The sequence below is a fragment of the Salvelinus namaycush genome, chromosome 3 (assembly GCF_016432855.1).
Source record: "Salvelinus namaycush isolate Seneca chromosome 3, SaNama_1.0, whole genome shotgun sequence".
Classification (NCBI taxonomy): domain Eukaryota; kingdom Metazoa; phylum Chordata; class Actinopteri; order Salmoniformes; family Salmonidae; genus Salvelinus; species Salvelinus namaycush.
Genome location: NC_052309.1, coordinates 95074753 through 95092716, shown reverse-complemented (window position 1 = coordinate 95092716; position 17964 = coordinate 95074753). Strand labels below are relative to the sequence as shown.

Here is a 17964-nt window from a genome sequence, read left to right as displayed (position 1 = left end):
AGAAGACTACCTCAACACTGCTGTTTCACAATCACTGTAAAGCACACAGAGACATAGATGTTTACATGGCTCAGATGGAAACGGTCCTAGTTTACACATTCTGGAGCCAGAGCATGGCAGACAGTTCCAACCTCTCCTAGACTCCTCCCTATTCTCTTCCCACCTCTCCCAACACCTCCTCACTCGTCTCCTGTTTCCTTATTCCCTCCAACACCTCCTCCCTTATTCTCCTTCCCTCACCATCTGCCCCCCCCCTCTCTTATTTGGCAACCAAGATCAGTCCAGATGTGACATGCCCCTAACTGTTAAAATGAGGATTAGTGGGATGTTAATCAGACTGTGGTTAAGGAGCAGCTCCTACCTCTGTCACCCCTCCCCCTCCAGACCAAGCCACAAAGCTTGCTACAGATCTAGGAACAGGCCCCCACCCCGTCCATGTGTTGTTCTTCATTGTCTTCTAAAAGGCTAAACTGATCCTAAATCAGCAGTCCTACACAGACACTGATACATATGGCCTGTGAACTCTGAATTGGGCCTGAGGGTTTGAGGCCAGCCCCTCTTTTCCCCTCCCTCTCCCATCTCCCTGCCACAGTGTTGTGTCGTGTTGACTTTCCCCATTGTCTGCCCTCCTTGGTCCTAACAACCAAGTTGCCTAGTAATATCACACACCCACACACACATCCCCGCCCCCAGCCCCGCCCCGCGAGATGACAAGCTGGCCTGGTGGAGATCAGACGTATGCACACACTCACCAAAACCTAGGCTGTGAGTGTCAGTCTGGAGACTCCTCTGATCTCAGAAAGCCTTACTAAGCCTATGAGTGTCAGGATGACCGGGTTCTGTGAGCGCCATGTCTAGAGTCTCTCTCTGCCTCTCTGCCCCTCTGCCTCTCTGCCTCTCTGCCTCTCTGCCTCTCTGCCTCTCTGCCTCTCTGCCTCTCTGCCTCTCTGCCTCTCTGCCTGTGTGTAGCTGTCCGTCTCCCACTAAGGCAAATAAAGTAGAGGGAGGGTGTGAGTCACTATACTGAGTCACTGTAGGGTTCAGAGGCCTGCCTGTCTCTCCTTCAGGTAGTAGAGAGATGGCAACTGATGGGAGTGGGGGCCACAAAAACTCATCATGAGGGGCCACAGTGGCTCGCGGGTCTGAGTACTCACATACATACCAACACATGCAGTCAGAGCCAGGGGACCGGAGCTAAATGGTCCCCCCGCGAACATAACATTTTAGCCCCCCCTTGACAGTAGAGAGAGATGTTTTAAGTTCATTTCAATTCTACACATTTTGCCATGGGTGTAGAGAAAATGTTGCAGTTTAAAAGCAAGTTTGTTGCAATTTTACACATTTTGCCATGGGGTGGAGAGAAGGTTTTTAGTTTGTATTATGATATCTGAGTGAGAGTAACTAACAGAACTCTATGGGGGCTCCCCGGTCGGTAATTCCATCATGATTACTACAGTGTTAGAAAGCTGGCTATACTAACGTACCAATCCACAACATGTTAGCTGACGTGGCTCATTGAGGGACTGTTCATGACTGACATACGCATTTCATTTTGACATTACACCTCTCAACAGTAAGTTGAGAAACCGACTGAGTAAATACAAATAAAAGTTTGTTTCATTGTGTTTTGGGAGATGAATCCACTACAAAAGGGGGGCCGTGGGGCCACATGCCCATCCCTGAGGTAGAGCGTGAGATTCCAACACACCCACTGCTGTGCTTACAAACCCTGCCCTGTACTCATGTAGGGACTCAAACCAAGGAGTGCCCCTTTACTGAACAACAGTGACACAATGAGATTCAACACACGCACGCGCACACACACACACACACACACACACACACACACACACACACACACACACACACACACACACACACACACACACACACACACACACACACACACACACACACACACACACACACACACACACACACACACACACACACACACACACACACACACAACTGCTGTGCTTACAAACCCTGCCCTGTACTCTGACACACACACAGTGGTGTCATGTGAGTCACACCAGCGTGTTGGCATCTCCTCCACCCGGTGCAGCCACCGTCTGCTTAGGCACACGTCCACCAGACCGCGTGGATGCATTCTCTAGTGAAATGACCCAGCAGGATTCAAATGTCTCCTAAACCACATCACAATCAATCCCCAGTCCTGCTAACAACCAATGAGGCTTGGGGAAACCCCAGACTAGTAGGAGACAGGAAACAGTATGGAGAGTGGAGTTCAAACCCAGTCAAGTCAGGTGACACGACCACGGCCAGTCAGGTGACACGATCAGTCAGGTGACACGACCACGGCCAGTCAGGTGACACAGCCAGTCAGGTGACACAGCCAGTCAGGTGACACGGCCAGTCAGGTGACAACGACCACGGCCAGTCAGGTGACAACGACCACGGCCAGTCAAGTGACAACGACCGCAGCCAGTCAGGTGACAACGACCAGTCAGGTCAGTCAGGTGACACGGCCACGGCCAGTCAGGTGACACCGACCACGGCCAGTCAGGTGACACGGCCAGTCAGGTGACAACGACCACGGCCAGTCAGGTGACAACGACCACGGCCAGTCAGGTGACACGACCACGGCCAGTCAGGTGACAACGACCACGGCCAGTCAGGTGACAACGACCACGGCCAGTCAGGTGACACGACCACGGCCAGTGGGCCTGTCTCCATGCCTTCACCTATACTACACTCATAGAAAAGCTGTTGTTGACCACCATTTATGTGTAACGTCTACTCTGACCGTGTCAGTTCTGAGAAGGGTGTAATTGCGGCCTGCAATTCAAGGCGTTCCTGCATGTGGGCGTTTCTGCATGTGCAGGAACCCCTCTGATCTTCTATTGGTCCATGTTTAAACTAGGACAGATGGAAGGTGGGGGCACTCCAGTACAGTAGGTGGCGTTAATGCACAATAATGTTGGATGACAGCCACGATAAACCCCACAGAAGAAGGGGCGGGGGTCGATAACGGTAGCTAGCTAGTGTTGGTCGGTATCCAGATTTTCCTATCGTCCTTCACTCATCCCGGGATTTACGGTATTACCGGCTTAGGTGTAACACGACCCCTAAGTGTAACTTGCTAGTTATCTAAGTTGGTTAGTGAATGAATAAGGTGACGGGGCATCATATTGTGTTTCTGCCGTGTTTGAGAAGGCAAAGCCCCGTGGAGGAGTTCTGTACAGCTGTCACTGCTAGCTTTTCATTTCCTTGTGGTTTTTCCCCTCTCCATTCTCGGCCCGTCTGCTCCTCCTCCTCCTTCTTCAGCAGAGCAGGCAGGCCCGTTGCCCTAGCGACTCTAGACAGACACAGCGGGTAGGGGTAGGACCTAGAGTAGGAGCTAAGGTAGGGGATAGGGTAGGGGATAGGGTAGGAGCTAGGGTAGGAGCTAGGGTAGGGGATAGGGTAGGGGATAGGGGCTAGGGTAGGGGATAGGGTAGGAGCTAGGGTAGGAGCTAGGGTAGGAGCTAGGGTAGGAGCTAAGGTAGGGGATAGGGTAGGGGATAGGGTAGGGGGTAGGGGCTAGGGTAGGGGCTAGGGTAGGAGCTAGGGTAGGAGCTAGGGTAGGGGATAGGGTAGGGGATAGGGTAGGGGATAGGGGCTAGGGTAGGGGATAGGAGCTAGGGTAGGAGCTAGGGTAGGAGCTAAGGTAGGGGATAGGGTAGGGGATAGGGTAGGGGATAGGGTAGGGGATAGGGTAGGAGCGAGGGTAGGAGCTACCGAATGTTATTTTTGGTGAGTTTGGACATTTACAAGCGAACGTGAACGAGAGACAATGTGCAAATGAAAAAAGTTGCCTTAATGTGTTTGGACTCCAGGAAGAATAGCTGCTGCCCAATGGCAAACCCTAATAAATACAAGTCGTTCCCCCACAGCAGAGGCAGGTCAGTTTGTCATGGCTAGTGGGTCCCCCTCTCCTGTCAGAGGAGATCAAGCTGCCAGTTAAGAGGCCTTCAAACTCTCCATCCCCTCAGAGCATGTAAAGCTAGGCAGTCTTTACATCATTCTACCATGGAAATGGACCTGGCTGTACCATGCAGTCACCCATAGCAGAGCCAACCAAATCAAATCAAACTTTATTTGTCACATGCACCGAATACAACAAGTGTAGACTTTACCGTGAATTGCTTACTTACAAGCCCTTAACCAACAGTGCAGTTCAAGAAGAAGAAAATATTTACCAAGTAGGCTAAAATAAAAGTAATAATAAAAACTAACACAATAAGTTTATATACAGGGGGCACCAGTACCGAGTCAGTGTGGAGGTTATATACAGGGGGCACCGGTACCGAGTCAGTGTGGAGGTTATATACAGGGGGCACCGGTACCGAGTCAGTGTGGAGGTTATATACAGGGGGCACCAGTACCGAGTCAGTGTGGAGGTTATATACAGGGGGCACCGGTACCGAGTCAGTGTGGAGGTTATATACAGGGGGCACCGGTACCGAGTCAGTGTGGAGGTTATATACAGGGGGCACCGGTACCGAGTCAGTGTGGAGGTTATATACAGGGGGCACCGGTACCGAGTCAGTGTGGAGGTTATATACAGGGGGCACCGGTAGCGAGTCAGTGTGGAGGTTATATACAGGGGGCACCGGTACCGAGTCAGTGTGGAGGTTATATACAGGGGTCACCGGTACCGAGTCAGTGTGGAGGTTATATACAGGGGGCACCGGTACAGAGTCAGTGTGGAGGTTATATACAGGGGGCACCGGTACCGAGTCAGTGTGGAGGTTATATACAGGGGGCACCGGTACCGAGTCAGTGTGGAGGCTATATACAGGGGGCACCGGTACCGAGTCAGTGTGGAGGTTATATACAGGGGTCACCGGTACCGAGTCAGTGTGGAGGTTATATACAGGGGGCACCGGTACCGAGTCAGTGTGGAGGTTATATACAGGGGGCACCGGTACCGAGTCAGTGTGGAGGTTATATACAGGGGGCACCGGTACCGAGTCAGTGTGGAGGTTATATACAGGGGGCACCAGTACCGAGTCAGTGTGGAGGTTATATACAGGGGGCACCGGTACCGAGTCAGTGTGGAGGCTATACACAGGGGGCACCGGTACCGAGTCAGTGTGGAGGTTATATACAGGGGGCACCGGTACCGAGTCAGTGTGGGGGTTATATACAGGGGGCACCGGTACCGAGTCAGTGTGGAGGTTATATACAGGGGGCACCGGTACCGAGTCAGTGTGGAGGTTATACACAGGGGGCACCGGTACCGAGTCAGTGTGGAGGTTATATACAGGGGGCACCGGTACCGAGTCAGTGTGGAGGTTATATACAGGGGTCACCAGTACCGAGTCAGTGTGGAGGTTATATACAGGGGGCACCAGTACCGAGTCAGTGTGGAGGTTATATACAGGGGGCACCGGTACCGAGTCAGTGTGGAGGTTATATACAGGGGTCACCAGTACCGAGTCAGTGTGGAGGTTATATACAGGGGGCACCAGTACCGAGTCAGTGTGGAGGTTATATACAGGGGGCACCGGTACCAAGTCAGTGTGGAGGTTATATACAGGGGGCACCGGTACCGAGTCAGTGTGGAGGTTATATACAGGGGGCACCAGTACCGAGTCAGTGTGGAGGTTATATACAGGGGTCACCGGTACCGAGTCAGTGTGGAGGTTATATACAGGGGGCACCGGTACCGAGTCAGTGTGGAGGCTATACACAGGGGACTCCGGTACCGAGTCAGTGTGGAGGTTATATACAGGGGGCACCGGTACCGAGTCAGTGTGGAGGTTATATACAGGGGGCACCGGTACCGAGTCAGTGTGGAGGCTATACACAGGGGGCACCGGTACCGAGTCAGTGTGGAGGCTATTAACAGGGGACTCCGGTACCGAGTCAGTGTGGAGGATATACACAGGGGGCACCGGTACCGAGTCAGTGTGGAGGTTATACACAGGGGGCACAGGTACCGAGTCAGTGTGGAGGTTATCTACAGGGGGCACCGGTACCGAGTCAGTGTGCGAGGGTACAGGCTAGTTGATGTAATCTGTACATGTAGGTGGGGGCGAAGTGACTATACATAGGTAACAAACAAACCGCAAGTAGCAGCAGTGTACAAAAGGGAGGGGGGGGGGGGTCAATATAAATTGTCCAGTGGCGATTTTTATGAATTGTTCAGCAGTCTAATGGCTTGGGGTAGAAGCTGTTGAGCGTCCTTTTGGTCCTAGACTTGGCACTCCGGTACCGCTTGCCATGCGGTAGCAGAGAAAACAGTCTTTAACTTGGGTGACTGGAGTCTCTGACAATTTTATGGGCTTTCCTCTGACACCGCCTATTATATAGGTCCTGGATGGCAGGAAGCTTGGCCCCAGTGATGTACTGGGCCGTTCACACTACCCTCTGTAGCGCCTTACGGTCAGATTCCGAGCAGTTGCCATACCAGGCGATGATGCAACCGGTCAGGATGCTCTCGATGGTGCAGCTGAAGAACCTTTTGAGGATTTGGGGACCCATGCCAACTCTTTTCAGGGCCAGATACCTACTACTACAACTACACAGGGCCAGATGCCTACTACTACTACACAGGGCCAGATGCCTACTACTACTACACAGGGCCAGATGCCTACTACTACTACTACACAGGGCCAGATGCCTACTACTACTACTACACAGGGCCAGATGCCTACTACTACTACACAGGGCCAGATGCCTACTACTACTACACAGGGCCAGATACCTACTACTACTACACAGGGCCAGATACCTACTACTACTACTACACAGGGCCAGATACCTACTACAACACAGGGCCAGATACCTACTACAAACACAGGGCCACTACTACAACACAGGGCCACTACTACTACACAGGGCCACTACTACTACAACACAGGGCCACTACTACTACACAGGGTCACTACTACTACTACTACTACTACTACAACACAGGGCCACTACTACTACTACTACTACTACTACAACACAGGGCCACTACTACAACACAGGGCCACTACTACAACACAGGGCCACTACTACTACACAGGGTCACTACTACTACTACACAGGGCCACTACTACTACTACTACTACTACTACTACTACAACACAGGGCCACTACTACAACACAGGGCCACTACTACAACACAGGGCCACTACTACAACACAGGGCCACTACTACTACACAGGGCCACTACTACAACACAGGGCCACTACTACTACTACACAGGGTCACTACTACAACACAGGGCCACTACTACAACACAGGGCCACTACTACAACACAGGGCCACTACTACTACACAGGGCCACTACTACTACACAGGGTCACTACTACAACACAGGGTCACTACTACAACACAGGGCCACTACTACTACACAGGGCCACTACTACTACACAGGGTCACTACTACTACAACACAGGGCCTCTACTACTACTACTACTACAACACAGGGCCACTACTACAACACAGGGCCACTACTACTACACAGGGCCACTACTACTACAACACAGGGCCTCTACTACTACTACAACACAGGGCCACTACTACTACACAGGGTCACTACTACTACAACACAGGGCCTCTACTACTACTACTACTACAACACAGGGCCACTACTACAACACAGGGTCACTACTACAACACAGGGCCACTACTACTACACAGGGCCACTACTACAACACAGGGCCACTACTACTACACAGGGCCACTACTACAACACAGGGCCACTACTACTACAACACAGGGCCTCTACTACTACACAGGGCCACTACTACTACAACACAGGGCCACTACTACTACACAGGGTCACTACTACTACACAGGGCCACTACTACAACACAGGGCCACTACTACAACACAGGGCCACTACTACAACACAGGGTCACTACTACAACACAGGGCCACTACTACTACTACACAGGGCCACTACTACTACTACACAGGGCCACTACTACAACACAGGGCCACTACTACAACACAGGGCCACTACTACTACTACACAGGGTCACTACTACAACACAGGGCCTCTACTACTACACAGGGCCACTACTACTACTACACAGGGCCACTACTACTACAACACAGGGCCACTACTACTACAACACAGGGCCACTACTACAACACAGGGCCACTACTACTACAACACAGGGCCACTACTACTACAACACAGGGCCTCTACTACTACACAGGGCCACTACTACTACAACACAGGGCCACTACTACTACAACACAGGGCCACTACTACAACAACACAGGGCCTCTACTACTACAACAACACAGGGCCTCTACTACTACAACAACACAGGGCCTCTACTACTACACAGGGCCTCTACTACTACAACACAGGGCCACTACTACTACAACACAGGGCCACTACTACTACAACACAGGGCCTCTACTACAACACAGGGCCACTACTACTACTACACAGGGCCACTACTACTACTACACAGGGCCTCTACTACTACTACACAGGGCCTCTACTACTACTACACAGGGCCACTACTACTACTACACAGGGCCACTACTACTACTACACAGGGCCACTACTACTACAACACAGGGCCTCTACTACTACTACACAGGGTCACTACTACTACACAGGGCCACTACTACTACTACACAGGGCCACTACTACTACAACACAGGGCCACTACTACTACTACACAGGGCCACTACTACTACTACACAGGGTCAGGGTCTCTAAAAGAAACACTTCCCTCCCTCCTTCAGGGTCTCTAAAGGAAACACTTCCCTCCCTCCTTCAGGGTCTCTAAAAGAAACACTTCCCTCCCTCCTTCAGGGTCTCTAAAGGAAACACTTCCCTCCCTCCTTCAGGGTCTCTAAAGGAAACACTTCCCTCCCTCCTTCAGGGTCTCTAAAAGAAACACTTCCCTCCCTCCTTCAGGGTCTCTAAAAGAAACACTTCCCTCCCTCCTTCAGGGTCTCTAAAGGAAACACTTCCCTCCCTCCTTCAGGGTCTCTAAAAGAAACACTTCCCTCCCTCCTTCAGGGTCTCTAAAAGAAACACTTCCCTCCCTCCTTCAGGGTCTCTAAAAGAAACATCTCCCTCTCAGCCTCTCGTCATCTGGCCTCCTTTCTGACGTCTGACAGATTCCCAAAAGAACAGCAAGAGAGACCTCAGCTCCCCTCAGCCCTATTCTGGGATCCTACACGTCCTTCTTTCAGAGTAGAACTGTGCCTGGCGAAGGCGAGAGGAGAGGGGGTGTGTGGGAGTCGGAGCACTGCAGTGAACAGGGCAAATGGGTGGTTAGTTGGATGTTGGGGTTTGGGTGGTGTTCAGTAGGGAGAAAACGGTTTGAAGGATTTTGAATTATAGATGGTAGAAACTGAACAATAACCAATAAGAACAAAGATTTGGTTTCTTTTGCCAAACCTTTTTCTACGGTGGGCCCTACTAACACTGCCATGGTCTCTCCACCTTGAAAAGCTGAGAGGAGGACATGGATGCTGTGTGTGTAGAATCATAGTGATGTGATTCCATGTGTAACAGGAAGGTCTTAGTGCCCTCATAACCAGAGAGTTATGTTAGCATTCCACAACAACCATGCACCAGGTGTTTCATTAAAAAGGTTCAAGCCCGGTTGCCAAGCGCAAGGAAGTCAACATGAGCCCTATGGACAGCCAACATGTGGTAGTTGAGACCCTTAGCATATTTTAAAATGGTTACAACTGAACTGAGTGTTTTAGTCCAGGTATTTCTGTAGGCTTATATATGCAGACCCCCCACTACAACAAAATACATTGTTTCAGGTCCAAACCCCAAGGCCCTTCCATATTCTGTAAGCTAGTTCGTTTCCTATAGGCCTAGGGCTCTAGGCTATGCAGTGTAAAAGGAAGGTTCTGTTCCCATCTGAAATATCAGCCTTCAGGTGTCAACTAGTTCAGGGTTTCCCAAACTTGGTCCTGCCCCCGGTGAACATGTTGTTTTTTGCCCTGGCACTACACAGCCGACTCAAATATTCAAAGCTTGATGAAGAGTTGATGATTTGAATCAGCTGTGTATTGCTAGGGGGAAACAGTGCACCCAGGGGGCCCAGGACACCCCCCTTCTCTGAAACACCACCTCCCCCCGCTCTCTCTCTCCCCATCTCTGAAACACCGCCTCTCACCGCTCTCTCTCTCCCCATCTCTGAAACACCACCTCTCTCTCTCTCCCCGCTCTGAAACACCGCCTCTCACCGCTCTCTCTCTCCCCGCTCTGAAACACCGCCTCTCACCGCTCTCTCTCTCCCCGCTCTGAAACACCGCCTCTCCCCGCTCTCTCTCTCCCCGCTCTGAAACACCGCCTCTCCCCGCTCTCTCTCCCCTTCTCTGAAAAACACCACCTCTCACCGCTCTTTCTCTCCCCGCTCTCTCTCTCCCCTTCTCTGAAACACCGCCTCTCCCCGCTCTTTCTCCCCTTCTCTGAAACACCACCTCTCCCCGCTCTCTCTCTCCCCTTCTCTGAAACACCACCTCTCCCCGCTCTGAAACACCGCCTCTCCCCGCTCTCTCTCTCCCCTTCTCTGAAACACCGCCTCTCCCCGCTCTGAAACACCGCCTCTCCCTGCTCTCTCTCTCCCCTTCTCTGAAACACCGCCTCTCCCCGCTCTCTCTCTCCCCTTCTCTGAAACACCGCCTCTCCCCGCTCTGAAACACCGCCTCTCCCTGCTCTCTCTCTCCCCTTCTCTGAAACACCGCCTCTCCCCGCTCTTTCTCCCCTTCTCTGAAACACCGCCTCTCCCCGCTCTGAAACACCGCCTCTGCCCGCTCTCTCTCTCCCCTTCTCTGAAACACCGCCTCTCCCCGCTCTCTCTCTCCCCTTCTCTGAAACACCGCCTCTCCCCGCTCTGAAACACCGCCTCTCCCCGCTCTCTTTCTCCCCTTCTCTGAAACACCGCCTCTCCCCGCTCTTTCTCTCCCCTTCTCTGAAACACCACCTCTCCCTGCTCTGAAACACCGCCTCTCCCCGCTCTCTCTCTCCCCTTCTCTGAAACACTGCCTCTCCCCGCTCTCTCTCCCCCCTTCTCTGAAACACCATCTCTCCCCCCTTCTCTGAAACACCATCTCTCCCCCCTTCTCTGAAACACCATCTCTCCCCTTCTCTGAAACACCATCTCTCCCCTTCTCTGAAACACCATCTCTCCCCTTCTCTGAAACACCATCTCTCCCCTTCTCTGAAACACCATCTCTCCCCTTCTCTGAAACACCATCTCTCCCCTTCTCTGAAACACCATCTCTCCCCTTCTCTGAAACACCATCTCTCCCCTTCTCTGAAACACCACCTCTCCCTGCTCTGAAACACCACCTCTCCCCTTCTCTGAAACACCGCCTCTCCCCACTCTGAAACACCGCCTCTCCCCTTCTCTGAAACACCGCCTCTCCCCGCTCTCTCTCTCCCCACTCTCTCTCTCCCCTTCTCTCCCCACTCTCTCTCTCCCCACTCTCTCTCTCCCCACTCTCTCTCTCCCCACTCTCTCTCTCCCCACTCTCTCTCTCCCCTTCTCTCTCTGCCCAAATATGTTAAACTAGTTACATTATTCTTTTGAATTTCTGACTTTGATTTCAAATCAAAATGTATTTATAAAGCCATTTTTACATCAGCAGATGTCACAACGTGCATATACAGAAACCCAGCTTAAACCCCCAAACAGCAAGTAATGCAGATGTAGAAGCACGGTGGCTAGAATGTATTATAGTTCTATAAAGCCCCAGGAGCGACTGAGAAACCCTGAACTAGCTAGTAATACACAGATCTAGCTGTCCTAGTAGATCAGTTGGTAGGCTGTTCTCTTAGGTCATCCATGGAACATGAACGCCTGGAAAGAAGCTCTTCCCAATATGAATCTAAGACAGAGGCTCCAGGATTATTTCTGCTGAACAGGTTTTGTGATGTTGAAATCCCCAGGGCCAATGTTTGAAGTACCTGTTACAACACAGCCTGCTAGCTGCTCTACCTCTACCTCCTCCTCCTTCCTGCCCTGTCAACCAAACACAAATGTGTAGGAATGTCTCCCTCACACACACACACACCCTGTTCTAGTGGACACAGTAGGGTGCCAACATGAAATACATTGAAAGAAGTTAATGTGTAATGAATCTATTGATTAAATGTGACTGTGCCACGGTGTGTGTGTCATATGTAGCCGGTCCATTACATGTTCACTATCTCTCACATCAACATAATATGGAGCCTGAACGTATTACAAACATGATCTAGCTATTATGGCAGAAGCATAGCGCAGTATGACATGTCTGAACAGTGGCGTGTAGCCTACATTGTGCGGCTGCGCCGAGGAGCGCTGATTTTCCTGTAGAAATGTAGTCCTACCTGATGACCCACGGACGGCAACAAAATGAAAGCTACGCGTTGCTATTGACTGTAAAATACATATAATAACTCACAGAATGCCATTAGGGAGGTAGGTCGTAATTTTGAAAAGTACATTTATTCAGAAAAGTAGGCCAATATAATTGAACAGGGAAGACTTTCAATAAAGAGCTTCGAATGTTCCCTCGGGAATTCTCTTCGAGTGAATAGAGATTCTAATCGCCGTTCAAGATGCGCACCGAATGGGGGGGGAAATGCTATTATATCACTAATAAAAACACATTCCAAAATATTTACATAACTTATATTATGAGTAGGAGTATATCGTCTGTCAATAACCTGTGGCATCAAACTTTTTATAGTTGTAGAAGCTTACCTTGTAGACATTCTCCGTTATGCGGTGAACCTCGTCGGTGCGAGACATCTTGAAATCTTCGGTCAAAACCATAAACAGTATTTTCCTTTAGAGAGAAGTTATCCGAGTGAAATACGCCGAATGGGTAGAGAGAGTAGCCTAAACGAAGAGAAGATGTGATGCGATTGACCGCGAAGGTACGTGTGGCTGAAAGAAAGACAGTAAACGGAAGATTCTCTAGGTCGGTTGCACCCACTCAAATCCCTCTCACGCACTCAATCTCTGCGGTGTTCGCCAAAGCGTCTTGTCACATCGCGGAGCTTTTCCAATTACAAGAGCACCACCCCGCCTTCTCTGAAACACCGCCTCTCCCCGCTCTTTCTACCCCCTTCTCTCTCTGCCCAAATATGTTAAACTAGTTGCATTATTCATTTGAATTTCTGACATTGATTTCAAATAAAATGTATTTATAACACCAAATGCATTTATAAAGTGCTTACACAGAAACCCAGCCTAAAACCCCAAACAGCAAGCGTTGCAGAAGCACGGTGGCAAGGATTTATTATAGTTCTATAAAGCTTTATATTTCATAAATATATACAGTGCCTATAGAAAGTCTACATCCCCTTGAACTTTTTTTTCAAATTTTGTTGCATTAAAATGTGGGATTAAAATAGATTTCATGTTTGTTTTTTGATTTCATGTTTTTTTTTTTTACTCAATTATAAATGATATGGAGTGCATAAATGATATGGATTCCCTGTGTGTGAAATAATAGGGCTTGACATGATTTATGATTGACTAACCCTTCCTCTGTCCCCCTTACACACATCTGGAAGGTCCCTCAGTCAAGTATTACATTTCAAGCACAGATTCAACTACAAAGACAAGGGGGCTTTTCGAAAGCCTCAAAGAAGGGCAGTGATTGATTGGTAGATGGGTAACAAATCAGACTTTGGATATCTCTTTAAGCATGGTCAAGCTAATAACTATGCTGTGGATGATGTATTAAACCATCCAGACATCAAAGATGCAGTCCTCCTTCGAGAACTGAGCTGCAGGACAGGAAGAAAACTGCTTAGGGATGTCACCATGCGGCTGGTGGTGATTTTAAAACAGTTACAGAGTTCAGTGGCTGTGATGGAAGAAAACTGCTTAGGGATGTCACCATGTGGCTGGTGGTGATTTTAAAACAGTTACAGAGTTCAGTGGCTGTGATGGAAGAAAACTGCTTAGGGATGTCACCATGTGGCTGTTGGTGATTTTAAAACAGTTACAGAGTTCAGTGGCTGTGATGGTGACATCCCTAAGCAGTTTTCTTCCATCACAGCCACTGAACTCTGTAACTGTTTTAAAATCACCACCAGCCGCATGGTGACATCCCTAAGCAGTTTTCTTCCATGCGGCTGGTGGTGATTTTAAAACAGTTACAGAGTTCAGTGGCTGTGATGGAAGAAAACTGCTTAGGGATGTCACCATCACAGCCACTGAACTCTGTAACTGTTTTAAAATCACCAACAGCCACATGGTGACATCCCTAAGCAGTTTTCTTCCATCACAGCCACTGAACTCTGTAACTGTTTTAAAATCACCACCAGCCACATGGTGACATCCCTAAGCAGTTTTCTTCCATCACAGCCACTGAACTCTGTAACTGTTTTAAAATCACCACCAGCCGCATGGTGACATCCCTAAGCAGTTTTCTTCCTGTCCTGCAGCTCAGTTCTCGAAGGAGGACTGCATCTTTGATGTCTGGATGGTTTAATACATCATCCACAGCATAGTTATTAGCTTGACCATGCTTAAAGAGATATCCAAAGTCTGATTTGTTACCCATCTACCAATCAATCACTGCCCTTCTTTGAGGCTTTCGAAAAGCCCCCTTGTCTTTGTAGTTGAATCTGTGCTTGAAATGTAATACTTGACTGAGGGACCTTCCAGATGTGTGTAAGGGGGACAGAGGAAGGGTTAGTCAATCATAAATCATGTCAAGCCCTATTATTTCACACACAGGGAATCCATATCATTTATGCACTCCATATCATTTATAATTGAGTAAAAAAAAAAAACATGAAATCAAAAAACAAACATGAAATCTATTTTAATCCCACATTTTAATGCAACAAAATTTGAAAAAAAAAGTTCAAGGGGATGTAGACTTTCTATAGGCACTGTATATATTTATGAAATATAAAGCTTTATAGAACTATAATAAATCCTTGCCACCGTGCTTCTGCAACGCTTGCTGTTTGGGGTTTTAGGCTGGGTTTCTGTGTAAGCACTTTATAAATGCATTTGGTGTTATAAATACATTTTATTTGAAATCAATGTCAGAAATTCAAATGAATAATGCAACTAGTTTAACATATTTGGGCAGAGAGAGAAGGGGGTAGAAAGAGCGGGAGAGGCGGTGTTTCAGAGAAGGCGGGGTGGTGCTCTTGTAATTGGAAAAGCTCCGCGATGTGACAAGACGCTTTGGCGAACACCGCAGAGATTGAGTGCGTGAGAGGGATTTGAGTGGGTGCAACCGACCTAGAGAATCTTCCGTTTACTGTCTTTCTTTCAGCCACACGTACCTTCGCGGTCAATCGCATCACATCTTCTCTTCGTTTAGGCTACTCTCTCTACCCATTCGGCGTATTCACTCGGATAACTTCTCTCTAAAGGAAAATACTGTTTATGGTTTTGACCGAAGATTTCAAGATGTCTCGCACCGACGAGGTTCACCGCATAACGGAGAATGTCTACAAGGTAAGCTTCTACAACTATAAAAAGTTTGATGCCACAGGTTATTGACAGACGATATACTCCTACTCATAATATAAGTTATGTAAATATTTTGGAATGTGTTTTTATTAGTGATATAATAGCATTTCCCCCCCCATTCGGTGCGCATCTTGAACGGCGATTAGAATCTCTATTCACTCGAAGAGAATTCCCGAGGGAACATTCGAAGCTCTTTATTGAAAGTCTTCCCTGTTCAATTATATTGGCCTACTTTTCTGAATAAATGTACTTTTCAAAATTACGACCTACCTCCCTAATGGCATTCTGTGAGTTATTATATGTATTTTACAGTCAATAGCAACGCGTAGCTTTCATTTTGTTGCCGTCCGTGGGTCATCAGGTAGGACTACATTTCTACAGGAAAATCAGCGCTCCTCGGCGCAGCCGCACAATGTAGGCTACACGCCACTGTTCAGACATGTCATACTGCGCTATGCTTCTGCCATAATAGCTAGATCATGTTTGTAATACGTTCAGGCTCCATATTATGTTGATGTGAGAGATAGTGAACATGTAATGGACCGGCTACATATGACACACACACCGTGGCACAGTCACATTTAATCAATAGATTCATTACACATTAACTTCTTTCAATGTATTTCATGTTGGCACCCTACTGTGTCCACTAGAACAGGGTGTGTGTGTGTGTGAGGGAGACATTCCTACACATTTGTGTTTGGTTGACAGGGCAGGAAGGAGGAGGAGGTAGAGGTAGAGCAGCTAGCAGGCTGTGTTGTAACAGGTACTTCAAACATTGGCCCTGGGGATTTCAACATCACAAAACCTGTTCAGCAGAAATAATCCTGGAGCCTCTGTCTTAGATTCATATTGGGAAGAGCTTCTTTCCAGGCGTTCATGTTCCATGGATGACCTAAGAGAACAGCCTACCAACTGATCTACTAGGACAGCTAGATCTGTGTATTACTAGCTAGTTCAGGGTTTCTCAGTCGCTCCTGGGGCTTTATAGAACTATAATACATTCTAGCCACCGTGCTTCTACATCTGCATTACTTGCTGTTTGGGGGTTTAAGCTGGGTTTCTGTATATGCACGTTGTGACATCTGCTGATGTAAAAATGGCTTTATAAATACATTTTGATTTGAAATCAAAGTCAGAAATTCAAAAGAATAATGTAACTAGTTTAACATATTTGGGCAGAGAGAGAAGGGGAGAGAGAGAGTGGGGAGAGAGAGAGTGGGGAGAGAGAGAGTGGGGAGAGAGAGAGTGGGGAGAGAGAGAGTGGGGAGAGAAGGGGAGAGAGAGAGTGGGGAGAGAGAGAGCGGGGAGAGGCGGTGTTTCAGAGAAGGGGAGAGGCGGTGTTTCAGAGTGGGGAGAGGGCGGTGTTTCAGAGAAGGGGAGAGGTGGTGTTTCAGAGCAGGGAGAGGTGGTGTTTCAGAGAAGGGAGAGATGGTGTTAGAGAAGGGAGAGATGGTGTTTCAGAGAAGGGGAGAGATGGTGTTTCAGAGAAGGGGAGAGATGGTGTTTCAGAGAAGGGGAGAGATGGTGTTTCAGAGAAGGGGAGAGATGGTGTTTCAGAGAAGGGGAGAGATGGTGTTTCAGAGAAGGGGAGAGATGGTGTTTCAGAGAAGGGGAGAGATGGTGTTTCAGAGAAGGGGGGAGAGATGGTGTTTCAGAGAAGGGGGGAGAGATGGTGTTTCAGAGAAGGGGGGAGAGAGAGCGGGGAGAGGCAGTGTTTCAGAGAAGGGGAGAGAGAGAGCGGGGAGAGGCGGTGTTTCAGAGCAGGGAGAGGTGGTGTTTCAGAGAAGGGGAGAGAAAGAGCGGGGAGAGGCGGTGTTTCAGAGAAGGGGAGAAAGAGAGCGGGGAGAGGCGGTGTTTCAGAGCGGGGAGAGGCGGTGTTTCAGAGAAGGGGAGAGAGAGAGCGGGGAGAGGCGGTGTTTCAGAGAAGGGGAGAGAGAGAGCGGGCAGAGGCGGTGTTTCAGAGCGGGGAGAGGCGGTGTTTCAGAGAAGGGGAGAAAGAGCGGGGAGAGGCGGTGTTTCAGAGAAGGGGAGAGAGAGAGCAGGGAGAGGCGGTGTTTCAGAGCGGGGAGAGGCGGTGTTTCAGAGAAGGGGAGAGAGAGAGCGGGGAGAGGCGGTGTTTCAGAGAAGGGGAGAGAGAGAGCAGGGAGAGGCGGTGTTTCAGAGCGGGGAGAGGCGGTGTTTCAGAGAAGGGGAGAGAGAGAGCGGGGAGAGGCGGTGTTTCAGAGCGGGGAGAGGTGGTGTTTCAGAGAAGGGGAGAGAGAGAGCGGGGAGAGGTGGTGTTTCAGAGAAGGGGAGAAAGAGCGGGGAGAGGCGGTGTTTCAGAGAAGGGGAGAGAGAGAGCGGAGAGAGAAAGAGCGGCGAGAGGTGGTGTTTTTCAGAGAGGGGGAGAGAGAGCGGGGAGAGGCGGTGTTTCAGAGCGGGGAGAGAGAGAGCGGGGAGAGGCGGTGTTTCAGAGCGGGGAGAGCGAGAGCGGTGAGAGGCGGTGTTTCAGAGCGGGGAGAGAGAGAGCGGTGAGAGGCGGTGTTTC

At 49.5% G+C, this 17964-nt stretch overlaps 2 protein-coding genes across 9 annotated transcripts in view; one reads left to right on the top strand and one right to left on the bottom strand.

Annotated features, from left to right (window-relative positions):
• The window catches only part of LOC120043725 (gastrula zinc finger protein XlCGF57.1-like), a 714153-nt gene that overhangs the window by 489478 nt on the left and 206711 nt on the right, over window positions 1-17964 (bottom strand). The gene's annotated exons all lie outside the window — the stretch shown is intronic.
• The window catches only part of LOC120043715 (brain-specific angiogenesis inhibitor 1-associated protein 2-like), a 146755-nt gene continuing 144105 nt past the window's right edge, over window positions 15315-17964 (top strand). For all 8 annotated transcript variants that reach the window (XR_005476501.1, XM_038988273.1, XM_038988269.1 and 5 more), the window contains exon 1: window positions 15315-15419. Coding sequence is in view for 7 of the 8 variants with exons in the window: in XM_038988273.1 (XP_038844201.1) it covers window positions 15348-15419 (72 nt within the window). In the remaining variant the exon portion in view is untranslated. The remainder of the gene's footprint in view (window positions 15420-17964) is intronic.